At 39.2% G+C, this 12,671-nt stretch overlaps 1 protein-coding gene across 2 annotated transcripts in view; it reads left to right on the plus strand.

Annotated features, from left to right (window-relative positions):
* The first annotated feature begins 623 nt into the window (after positions 1–623).
* The window catches only part of LOC132379002 (core histone macro-H2A.2), a 39,591-nt gene continuing 27,543 nt past the window's right edge, over positions 624–12,671 (plus strand). Inside the window, exons 1-3 of one of the 2 annotated variants that reach the window (XM_059946433.1) lie at positions 624–956; positions 11,033–11,242; positions 11,415–11,521. In XM_059946433.1, the coding sequence (XP_059802416.1) occupies positions 11,071–11,242; positions 11,415–11,521 (279 nt within the window). In that variant the 5' untranslated portion in view covers positions 624–956; positions 11,033–11,070. The remainder of the gene's footprint in view (positions 957–11,032; positions 11,243–11,414; positions 11,522–12,671) is intronic. The other variant, XM_059946434.1, reaches the window with a different exon arrangement.

Consider the following 12,671-nt stretch of genomic DNA (forward strand, 5'->3'; position numbering starts at 1 on the left):
AAGGATCTCTGATATATCACCTGAGGCAGAACAGTGGCTGATAATCAGACACAGGTTTCATTGTGAAGCTTCATAGGATCTAGTCATTGTTGAGGACACCCATGAATACTTACTCCTGAGTTTATCTATAGATAGTGATGGAGTCTTCTGACTTGGATATCAGTTCCCAAATGTTTGCAACTAAATCATTTACAAGGGCAACTGGGCTGGGAACAACTGTGTCCAAATTCGGTGGAAGGTGGCTGTTTAATTTGATGCAAGTAAATTGCGTTTTAGGGAACAGTTAAGAGTCATTGTTGCTGACCTGGAGTCACATGTCAGCAAACTAGATAAGTTTATTGTGAATATTATAATTAACTGTAATAATTTTAAGTTACAGATTGTTAATTTGAATTTAAGTTTCACAGATACCTTTTGGGACTTGCACTCAAATATCTGCGAAATTAATTCAACCATCCGTCAATTTTTAATTTTCCTTTGTTTATATTGTTCAGACCTTCGCTCAAGGAAGCAGCACTTTTGGTTTGCGTTTTTTTGTTCCATTGATCCCACCCAGTTTTATTAAGAAAAGGCACAACCATTTCAACACAGAGGTGACTCAGGGAGAGAGAGAGAGAGAGAGAGGGAGAGAGATAATAGAATGCGTCTCTTTATCCGACAAAGTGGCACATAAGCGGGTGATAAGTTGCCTGACATTGCTCAATATCTGCCGACAAAATGTGTGCCAACGGTTGGTTTTGATTTGTTTTTGTGCGTGTCGAAATTTGGGTCTTTTGCAATTCGCCCCTCTGTTAACCTATCCTCCCCGGCTCTGATCATTTTCCTCTGCTGATAGGCTGGGTTTGTATTTTCAAATGGGTTTTGCGAGAGCGAGAGAGAGCTTCCCTTTCCTGCTCCGTACACAGGATTAACGGACGCCGAGGATCAACAGACTTCACTGTCGCCCGTCAGAGGAGGTAAGCACGAAAAGCTAATAAGTATGTTTTTATATAAATAAACAGAAGAGCGGGTTCACTTGGCAAGGACGAATGTTGCTCGACGCCCACAAAAATAAATTTGCATTGGCAACTGAGGCTTCTCCCTGACACCTTGTTGTTGTGGGTGTTAATTTTATCTCTGCTGTGTTTAAAACACTGGATAATTGTGATTACAAAAAATGAAATATTCTGCTCGCATTTATTTCGCAAACGGATGTTTCGTTTGCTGAAGAGAAATGTTTCGGCGGGAATGGGGACGCTCGGCCTAGTGGTTTTATCGTGTGTTTTTTACGCGTTTCTGTTTCTAGGTCTCGAGGTTTGCCTTTATTTTTAGCGCTTTTGAATGCAAGGGGAGTGTTTTCAAGTTACTGACTCCGCTCGCAGTGCTGGGGGAAAAAAAACCTTTTATTTTCAGATGGCTTGCAAGCACTTGCTTAACTCCACGTATAAATATAACTCAATTAAAATATGCACATGAATTAAAGAATGCATACCGTGCCGAGTTTCCCTCCCCCCCCCCCCCCCCCCTCCGGCTAGTAAATCGCGGGTGTCTATATGCTGGGGGGAGAGCCAGGCTCGGGAAGGCCTTTGAACCAAGGCCCAGTTCAGGCCGTTGCTCCGGGATGACGGTTGAGCTCGCGGTTTGAACGGCACCGCGTTCCATTCGGTTGAAAACGAATGGAACGCCTTTGCTTCCCGCCTTTACTGCAACGCGCGCCTCCCTGTGCAAAAATGGTCGGGACTTGCCCAAAAATTTCCACGATTACCTTTAAAAAAAGACTCATTTTGTTCATGCCTTTCATTTTTTTTTTTGTTGCCATCTTTCTGTTCCGGCCTACCTAAATGTGGGTTCGGAGAGAGGGTTAAATGTAAATTAAAACCTCAAGTCGTTTAAAAAAAATCCTACATACAAAAATACTTAAACAGATATAATTGTGCTCAGTATATTGAGAGGAAGACAATTTGTGTGAACTTTGCTAATGACAATTGAGTGTCTTGTCTCGATTTTATTAAAAATCTTGATTAGCTATAAATCAAATTACTTGAAGTAAGCATTAAGAACATGGTAGTAGAAAATATTATAAGCTGAATCATAATAGTTTTAGCAGAGGGGAATTCATATCTTGACTTTTTGAAGGTATAATTTAAAGAGTAGATGTGGGAGACCAATGGATGTTTCCATTTTGGAAGGGCTATATTAATATGAAAGATTGGCTAAATCAGTAGGAATAAAAGAAAAAAGTGACAAGCTGATCAGACAGCAATTGCAGAGAGAGAGCTAGAAAGCTCTGACATATCAGCTTGAAATGCTTTGTTTTGCTTGCCATAGATGTTAACTGACCTGCTGAGTAATTCTAGCCATTGGAGAATCTGTAGATGCTGAAATCCAGAGTAGCACGCGCACACACAAAGTGCTGGAGGAACTCAGCAGGTCAGACAGCACTTGGGGAGAAGAATATACATTGTTTTGGGCCAAGACCCTTCATTAGAATTCAGAATCTCGGTGCAGAATGTTGACTGATTATTCCTCTCCATAGTTGCTGGGTTCCTCCAGCACTATACAGATTTCTGGCATGCCATATTTTGCTTTAATGGCAAAATTGATAGCTTTTTATAAAGCTGGTATAACTAGGGTGTCTGAATTGGTAGTGTTAATAATTAAAATGGAGGGGGGGGGTGGAATACTGATACCTGAGTTTGAAGATAAAAGCCTAGAAGGAAAGTGAACTATGGGGATCATGCAGTATTTGCAAGGAGATTTAGACAGGGGAAACAGGTAAGGAAGAAATTTGGCTATGTGTAACATGGATTTCAATGATTGCAAATTCCTTTGAAACAGATAATTTCGTAGACTTAGTTGTATGCATAAGGAAAAATTTCCTTATCATTTATCTATAGCTGATCCCCTTTATTGAGACTGCCCCTGGACTCTGGACTTGCCACTGTAAGCTTCTTGGCATTAATTCTTAGTCTGTGTTCTTGTATGCATCAGTGAGATCACATTTGTTTCTTCTAAAGTGTAGTGATCATAAGTCAAGCTTTCTTAGTTCCTTTTTGTAGGACAACTCCTGTTTTTAAGGAATAGGACTTGTAAAATTAATTTGGATGGAATCCTTCTAAATATGAAGACCAAAATAAGAGTATACTGTTAGTTACTTGTTTATTGTTGCCACAGGTGCCAAGATACAGTGAAGAGATTAGTTTTATGTACTATCCAGATAGATTATTCCAAACACAAGACACCTAGGCAGTACAAAAGGAAAAACAATAATGCAGGGTATAGTGTTAAAGTTACAGAGTGCAGTGTAGGAAGGCAAAAAAAGAGGCCATGATGGGTATCATAGGGTCTTGCAAAAGACCTGTATAGTCTAAGCAGGTAGGTCTGCCTTAACAGCTAGTTGGACCATTTGCTCTTCCTGCATGTTTAGCTTCTGCAGTTCTTTAACCAATACACTGAGATGCCTATGTACATGAACATCTACTAGTTTCTGACTTAAAATTCTCTTATTCTTCCTACAAAAACGTTTAACCTTGCACTTTCCCCACATCATAATCTATATTCCCTCCTCCAATACAGTTCTTAAAGTGTCATTGCCTTTTTCAGACTGTCCATACTTTCCAAGTGTATGAAGTTACAAGAGTGCAAACAATAGCATAATTGATAAAAAACACCATGAGCACAGTAAAAATAGTCCAAAGATGTTAAAGGACTATAAGTTCAAAAGAAATCACCACACAGTTTCGACAAGTCCCCAGGGTCCGGACAGACTCGCCATCCCACGCCGGTGGCAGAAGGGAATACCCCTGCTATGGACTTTGATGGCGCCGCCCGACTCAGCCTCGCAGACGCAGCACACACCAAAAGCGACCTGACCGCAGCGGACTCCGAGTCCGTCGAACCTCCGAGCTGACAACCATCCCCTCTGGCACAGCTTCTCCGAGCACCATCCTCTGCTGAGCGTATTAAGACGGCCCCGCCAACGGCCATCAGCAATGCGACCCCGAGGACTGGGGCCCCGTTCTTCCCAGCAGAGTCCTGGACCTTGCAGCAGCAGCAGCAATGAAGAAGGTCTTCCTGGAGATTTCCTGATGTTCCTCCATGCTCCCACGTCCATTTTCAATCGATTATAATTGCGCACGGCACCCTACTTCACAAGTAACAGGTAACCAGCTCCGCAGTGGCTGCTGCAATCTATGTTGCGCCGCCATCTTGGAAAATGGGGAAAGTTATAATGGCTGCACCCTTTTTTTTTAGGTTGAAACCCTTTAAACAACCTTCCAAAAATATGTGCAACTCCAGGCATGCAGCAATGCTGTGGATATTTAACTGGCCTCTGAAGCAACTTCACAAATTTCGAGGCACTTAACAATGAGCAAAAATTGTTGATTATGTCCATATCCTATGGATGATCTTCACCCTCTGGCTTCAGCAATCTGAGGTACACATCTGCTTCAAGCAGGCTTCAGTTATGCTGGTGCCGAAGAAGAGCATGGTAACTGGCCTCAATGACTATTGTCCTGCAGCACTTGCATCCACTGTGATGAAGTATTCAAGAAATTGGTGATGAAACCTTACTTTTTCTACCTACCTGGGAAGTGACTTTGATCTGCTCCAATTTGCCTACCAGAACAACAGGACCATGCTATCTCGTTGGCTCTTCACTCAACCCGTGGAATATCTGGACAGTGAAGGTGCATGCATCAGGATGCTCTTCATTGACTACAGCTTGGCATTCAAGACTTTGACTTGAATACCTCCTGGTGCGTTGGATTTTTGATTTCCTCACTTGCAGGCTCCAGTTCTTCAGATTGGCAAAAAAAAAACTTCATATTTCCATCAGCACAGCTGCAATACAAGGTCATGTGTTTAGCTTCCTTCCCTACTCACTTTACACTTATGGCTGTGTGGCTAAGCACAGCTCCAGTGCCATTTTTAAGAAAGCTGGTGACACCACTGTCATAGGCCAAATCAAATGTGGGGAAGAATCAGCATATAGCAGAGAGATTGAAAATATCCCAACAACAACCTCTTACTCAATGTCATCAAGAATAAGGGGCTAATTAATTGACTTCTGGAGAATGAAATCAGAGGTCCATGAGCCAGTCCTCATCAGGGGATCAGAGACAGGGTCAGCAACAATGTTCCCTCTAAAGTGTGCGCCTGTGCACATGCACTTATCTTTTGCTACTGGCACATGATGGAATTTAAACTGCGCACTAAGGGTTGTCGCCCACTACCTCATTGGCATGTTGAGTCTGTTTTATTGTGGTAGTGTGTGGCTTCCATCGGTCGTGGTCGACCATGGGTACTCTGCTTCTGGTAGTCACTGGAGCGAAGCTGGAGTGGCCTCTCCAGGGCGCAAGCCAGGGCAGAGTTGATATGGAGATCCGTCTGTTGCCCATGCAGTGGGACCCCCCCCCCCCCCCCCACGCTGATGACCGGTTCAAAGGAACGATGAAAGTCGGTACAGTTTGGCGCCAGCAGCATCGCAGGAGTTGCCGTGCCGGTGCTGGGTACAGCAGTCAGCCGCCTTCAGGACTCCGACTCGGGATTTTTCCTCCGGGTTTTCTCCCAAAGTCTTTCCAGTGAGCGGGTATAGCCGCAAAGCAGCGGAGGTTTGAAATCGGGAGTTTTGCCCCTCCTAGATGAGCTAACATCAGATTTGTACACAATCATATTTCCTTTTCTGGTTTCTGATGTAAACAGGGTCGACAATGTGGAGTTTGCAATGATTTATCTGTGGATTTTAGAATTGGCATATTTATACTGTTTTTATTGAAGAAATTATTCAGTACACATTATTGTGCAAAGCACAAGATCTTTGAACACACTGGTCATTACAAATTAGGGGGAATATTGGTCAGCAACTTTAAATTCTTCGGTATTTTGATTTCAGAGGACCTGTGCTGGACCTGGCATGCAAGTGCAATTGCAAAGATAGCATGGCAGCACCTCTCTTTCATAGAAGTTTATGAAAATTTGACATGACATCTAAAACTTTGATAAATGTCTATAGGTGTGTAGTGGAGAATATGATGACTGGCTGCATCACACTTGGCATGGAAACTCCAATGCCCTTGAAAGGAAAATCTTACAAAAGTTTGTGGCTGTGGCCTAGTGCATCACTGGTAAAGCCTTCCCCACCATTGAGCACATCTTCTCAAAGTGTTGTTGCAGGAGAGCAGCACCCATAATCGGAGACCCCTATCACCCAGGTCATGCTCTCCTCTCATTGCTGCCATCGGGAAGAAGGTACAGGAGCTTCATAACCAGGTTCAGAAACAGTTATTACCCCTCAACCATCAGGCTGTTGAACCAGAGGTGGTAATGTCACTTGCCCCATCATTGACATGTTCCCACAACTTATACATTCACTTTCAAGGACTCTTCATCCTGCAAGAAATTGAATCTCAGGGTTGCATATGATGATACGTACTTTTACTTTTGAACTTTCTGAGCTAAAAATTTAATTGAATTGGGGGTATTTTTTTTCTTTATAATGAAAATTGCATTACTGCTGATGTTTTTTTAGTTGCATTTTTCTTTACACCTAGCTTTTATGTAAATGCTATATTTTTAAAACCTAATCAACCGGTTTAATAACACAATTTTAAGAGTCAAGGTAATCTGTATTGCTTTCCTATTATAATATGTCAGCTAAGAGGTGATTTGAAATGTCCTTGATCTTGTGCTTGTATCCTGTGGGATGCTTGTGGCCACACATTTTTGTGAATGCATGGCACAAAATAACCACACCGCTGCAGTCATGCCATGAGGTGGAGCAAGCTGAGGAATCAAGTGATTCATGGGTGGCATACAGATTGCCTCTGATGTGACCTCAGATATCAAAGAGAATAAAAACAGTGCAAGTGAGCATAAAAATGAAAAAAAGGCATTTATGGTCATTTTAAAAATGTAAATTAATTGAAACCATTAGCTAAAATTTAGAAAAAGCACCTGAAGCTTTTGAAGGTCATCAAGCCTATTCAAACGAATGGGATATGTCACTTGTATCCAGCCCCGTACTGTACTTTCCAAGTTTCAGTGTGCAGGTCTGGAAGCCCACAACTTGTTGATGCATATTTCAGTTAATTACTGCCGTTCAGAGTGGCATGGTAGTCAGCATTATAATCTGGAGAATGCCCTTACGCAATGTATTCTTTTGAAAATGCAATTTCTTAATGTACTGGTTTTGACTTTTGAAATCAGTGTAGAACTTTTAGATTCCAAGTTGGCATTTAAAAGGCTTTGGTAAAATTTTCTGAGAATTACTGGGTTTTACTGCTAATTTGTTCAAGGAAGTGTGTTCTTTTGTTTCGAATCTAAATATGCTGTGAAGTGATGAATTGCTTTATCTTCAATTTGAGTATTTTAACATTTTGTGGATAATTTGACAGGTGGTAAAACAGGTACAGATAGTTGAACAAAGTAATGCAGATATTTTACTGTTGTAAAAAAAAAGTTTTAAGAAACTGCTTGACACGTGCAGGAAGTGGAAGTGTGTGGATCATGTAGAGTCAGAAGAGGTTTTGTTTAATTCCACACAAAACTAATGTGTGATTCTCAGTATTATTTACTTGTGTGTTTGGTTTTTGCATTTGCACAGTTTTGTCTTTTGCACATTGGTTGTTGGTCTGTGTGTGTAGATTTTCACTGATTTTTATTGTATTTCTTTGTTCTACTGTGAATGCCTGCAAGAAAGCAAATCTCAGAATAGTATATGGTGGCATATATGTACTTTGATCATTTATTTACTTTGAAGTTTGAACAATATGTTTACCACAGACAACATGGACCAGTGGGCCTGTTCCAGTGCAACACTGTTCTACTGCAAGGTGCAGACAGTATTACATCACCTGGGTTTCTGAGGCCCTTGCGTGAACTTCAATTATGCTGACATTGAAAGAAGAACAATTGGGTTATTTAAGGCTCAGATGAGAGGAACAACAAAATGACAACGTTCATTTTTAAGTTCAATAAGGAAAGCATTAATTTCTGCATTTATCAAAATACATTACCAATATATGCTTAAATATTGATACATAAGAGGAGAACCAAATAAATAAAATTAGTTTACATGAAAAGGGGTCAATTTTAGACATCTTTTTAATTGCCTTTCAGTAGAAATTCAGAGACTCCCAATAGAAATTGTCACTTTTTAAACCCTAGTGTAAGTAATGAGAGAAATAATGATTCACGAGTAAAATAGAAGAAAACAATTTTCTATCTTTGCCTTGGAGAGAATAGCCTAGGAGTTGGATCCATTTGGACACCTTATTTCTAGTGCAAACATACAAAATCAATTTTTGTTTGAATTGGTGTTCAGATTGCGCTCGTGATCATTTCCAGGGATATTTGTATCCATCTGTATGCATTTCATCTCAACATGGATGATGTTTCACTTTGTCATTCACACTTAATGGTATCACAAACTGTAGTTTCCAACATTGTCAACAAAATTTGGAGCTTTTGTGTGCAACCTGTGAACTTAAGTGAACTCTCAATAAAAAACCTATCATTGCATCATATAAGAATCAGCACTTGAAGCTGCATCACTGTGACATCATTGCCTTGTACAAACACGCGCACTCTGCCATTGTGAGTTTTCAATGATCAGGATTGTGTGAACATGTGTTGTCTCTTTTCTGTTCACACGTTTTGCAAAAAATTATTTGCATTGAGTAATCACGGTCTGGTTGGTCGGCCTGCCTCAAAATTTATGAGTTGTTCCTGGCTTATGACTCATCTGGAGCAAACCACTCCACAGAAGGGGTTTTAAGCCTATACTACTATTACCACATTTATTATCATCTCCATGAGACCTTTCTCTTGCTGTTCTGTGACTGCTATATGGACTATCATTTAAGTTCTGACACACTTGAAATCCTATTTTTAGGCAAAAAAAAACATCCCAGAAGAAGAGTGGAACACTTAAAACTAATATTAGTTCAAGAATCTTCAAAAAAAAATTAAATCCCTGTCCAGGTGCCCCAAAGCACAGCATGGATGCATTTGTTTTGACCTTTCAGAACTCCTTGTATTCCATAATAGTTCTACTTGGGAAGCAGCGAATGAGATCCAACTGCTTAAGAAAACAAATCTTGAGAATGTTTGGCCGGCTAACCTGATAAGGGTATATCAGGACATTTAGAATATCCTGGGTTGGTAATGTCAGCACTTCAATGAAAGGCCACTGACACTTAGTTAAATGATGTAACTAATAGGGCTGATAGAGGAACCAGTAGATGAAGCTACTTGATGTGATACTTTAATCAAAGTTGCTGAGGTTGGTAGTGAGACTGTGGAGTGAAATTCTGCTAATGGAGTAGAAATAAATGGGCTATTTTGGGGGTAAAATGCTTCAGGGGTTCAGTACTCTGGTTAGTATTTATAACATCAACTTTGGGAGATTGAGTATAACGTATCCCATGTTTACTCATAACCCATACAGGTGGGAAACAAGTGTGAAATTGTCTCCTGTAGTAGAAAAAGTTGAAACGTAAAATACTTCTGCAAAGTGAATTCCATTGAAAGAAAACAAAGTGCTAGAAAAATGTTTTACACTGCTGCATTACCTATTGAGTGCTTCCATTTTTTTTTACCTGTTTATATTTCACATTCTCAGCATCTGTGGTTTTTGACTGACAGTTTACTGAATGTTGATATGTAGACAATATCCTTTTGTAGAACTCAAAAGTTAACATGCTGGTTCAATAGCACTTCTGGAAAAAAAGGTGGAGTTTTGTCCTACAGAAATACTGAAGAAGGTGCAAGGAATATTTATTAGTGTGATGACAAAGTTCAGACCAGTCAAGATAGACTGAATTGGCAAAGGCTCTCTAGAGTATCCTGTGACAATCTAATAAGACATAACAAAAATGTGGGGGTTTCACAAGGTAGCAGTGGGGGGGGAAAAATCCTTCCACCTACTGGGGAAGCTTGATTCAGACATAATAGGGAATTAAGGGGGGGGGGAAGAAGTGTGCATTTTAATATATATAATGTGGGTTAGTGTAAGTTAAGTAACTTAAGTAAGTTTGATGAAGATGAGATGGTGAAACAAAGGATATGTGCTGTAGTTAAAGGATGAGAGGATTGTGTGAAGCATAAACATTAGCATGGCCTGTTTGGACCAAGTGGCCTTACTGACTGCAAATACTATGTTAATTGGGAAATTACTAGTTGTAACCAGTTTCTGTATATATGAATCTCTGAATGCCCTGGGGATTGACATGTTTACACATGGTAGTATGTAAAATAAGTAAACTTTAAAATAATTTCACTAATCATTTTGTGGTTGATTGTCTTATTTTGTGTTTTTAAGGAAAATGGGTTAAAATATAAAGCAATGATTTTAGTAGAGAATACAATAATGGTAACCATTCATGACTGGATTCTTCAGCCACTTACAGTTTGTAATTTTGAAATTTCTTGATATTTTGGTTTCCTACAGCAAAACTTGTCCGAGTATTCATATTTCCATTTTTATTGAATGGATACCTAGAGTTTTACTTATATTTTAAGTGACTGCTTTCCTCCTTTGTCTAATAATTCAAATTAATGTTTGAAGTCTGGAGATTCAAAATGCTGCAGAATTGTGGTGAAGATCTGCAGTTGTGAAATACTAATGCAGAATATTGGTCCCAGCATTTTAAAATAGATATTTCAAAACCATGGGTGATAGATAAGCATTGCTCTTCACCATTTCTCTAAAATTACTGTCAAATTAGCTATCTCTTGTTTCATGTCTTTTTGATATATGAACTGAATTGCTCAGCTTCTTACTTTTTCCAATTATTGCCATTTAATTTTGATAAACTTGTATGAAACAGTTAAATTTGTTTGATTGTGTTAGAAGGAATTTAATTTTTGACGTAAGTCATGCACATTAAACTTTTTTAAAGAGTTCATTTAATTCTAGTACTCAAATATTTGCAGAAAATAAGGGGTAGGGAGGGGAGAGAGTGATGAAATCTGGTATATCCTCGATGACCCAAGTATCCTGCTGTGCTGCAAGATCCCGTGTCTAAGTGACTGATTATTGCATTTTCAGATCTATAGGTGGTATTTTACTAACCCACAAATCGCAAGATGTCAGCTCGAAGTGGAAAAAAGAAACTGTCCAAGTTGTCACGCTCAGCCAGAGCAGGAGTCATTTTTCCTGTTGGCAGAATGATGCGTTATTTGCGGAAAGGAACATTCAAATACCGTATCGGGATGGGAGCACCTGTTTACCTGGCCGCAGTCATAGAGTACCTGGCAGGTAAAAATATATAATTTAGAGCACAAAGACGAGTTAGTTGATAGTTTAAAAGCTAAACATTTTATAAGGAAATGAATTGATCTGCCTGTTTTGGGATATGTTACTTTGACTCTTCGAGCAAATTTTTAATATAGTTTTAACCTAATCATTTTAACATTTGTACTCGATGCAGCTGAAATTTTGGAACTGGCTGGCAATGCAGCCAGGGATAATAAGAAGAGTAGAATAACTCCAAGGCACATTCTGTTGGCAGTAGCAAATGATGAAGAACTAAATCAGGTAAAGCTGGTGGTGTTAATTATATTGATCTATTTGAAATTTATTGTTTTATTTTTGCAGTGTTTTATTTTTATTTATTTAACTTTCAAATATGAAAAATATTTCTTCAAGGAAGGCTTTGGAGAGAGAATTTTTTTTTAAAAAAGGTAACCTATTATGACAACTGAGTAGGACATTATACAGTCTATTGGATACGAGCAGAGCATTCCCAGCAGTCCATTACTCCTTTCTTCTCCTGTAGCAACCCCTGCTCTCTCCCTCCACATATTTTTGACTCTTGTCATTATCTGTGCTGGGTTAATTTTACAGTAGCCGATTAATTACCAACCCAGGTTTGAGATGTGGGGGTAAGTTGGACAAATCCTGTCTGGTTAAACAGACTGCATCATAGGTTGGCTCAGGGTGTGTTGTGTGAAAATCAAAAAATAATCACAGATGCTACAAGACAGAAAATTCTAGAAACACTGAACTGGTTTGACAGTATCTGTGGAAGGAGAAGCTTTTAACGTTATAGGTTTTTCATTAGAAGGACCTTCATAAGAATTGTGTGTGCATGAAATGTTTCTTTCTGTGCTGTTTGATTCTACAAGGATTTTGAAAATAAAAAAAAGCAGAAATTAAGCAGGTATGAAGGACACCTACTGGTTATACTGATTTCTGGCAGGTTCTGTGATGTATGTATCTGGACTTGAACTGACTTTTCTAAGTGCAATTTCATCATACTGAAAACTCCTCCTGAGGGTTGCTACATGTCTGTCTTTGACCTAGCTGCTCCTTTCGTGAAGGGCTCTTGTATATTCAGACAGATATTGAAGGGATGTGCTGTTGAGTGAGTGTAAGTTTTTTTAAAAAGTAATCCATTAATGCAATTTACGAATCAAGATAATTTTGATTCCATTTCCCCAATGAATTTGAATTTATGGTCAGTTCTGCACTTTTGGATATGCTTCTTTTGCTTGTAATGTATGTAAAAGATCCCTGGCACCGATGTTTTATGCATTCCTATCAAAGAAATACTACAGAAAAGTAGTCATTTCAATTTCTTAAAGCTATTTGTATACCTTTTCCTTTTTCAAATTTATATCAGTCACAACAAGAAAAATTGTAATTTCTCCTGAACATGTGTACCATTACTAACAAGACTGATGGT

This window comes from Hypanus sabinus, chromosome 21 (assembly GCF_030144855.1).
Source record: "Hypanus sabinus isolate sHypSab1 chromosome 21, sHypSab1.hap1, whole genome shotgun sequence".
In the NCBI taxonomy this organism is placed as follows: Eukaryota; Metazoa; Chordata; class Chondrichthyes; order Myliobatiformes; family Dasyatidae; genus Hypanus; species Hypanus sabinus.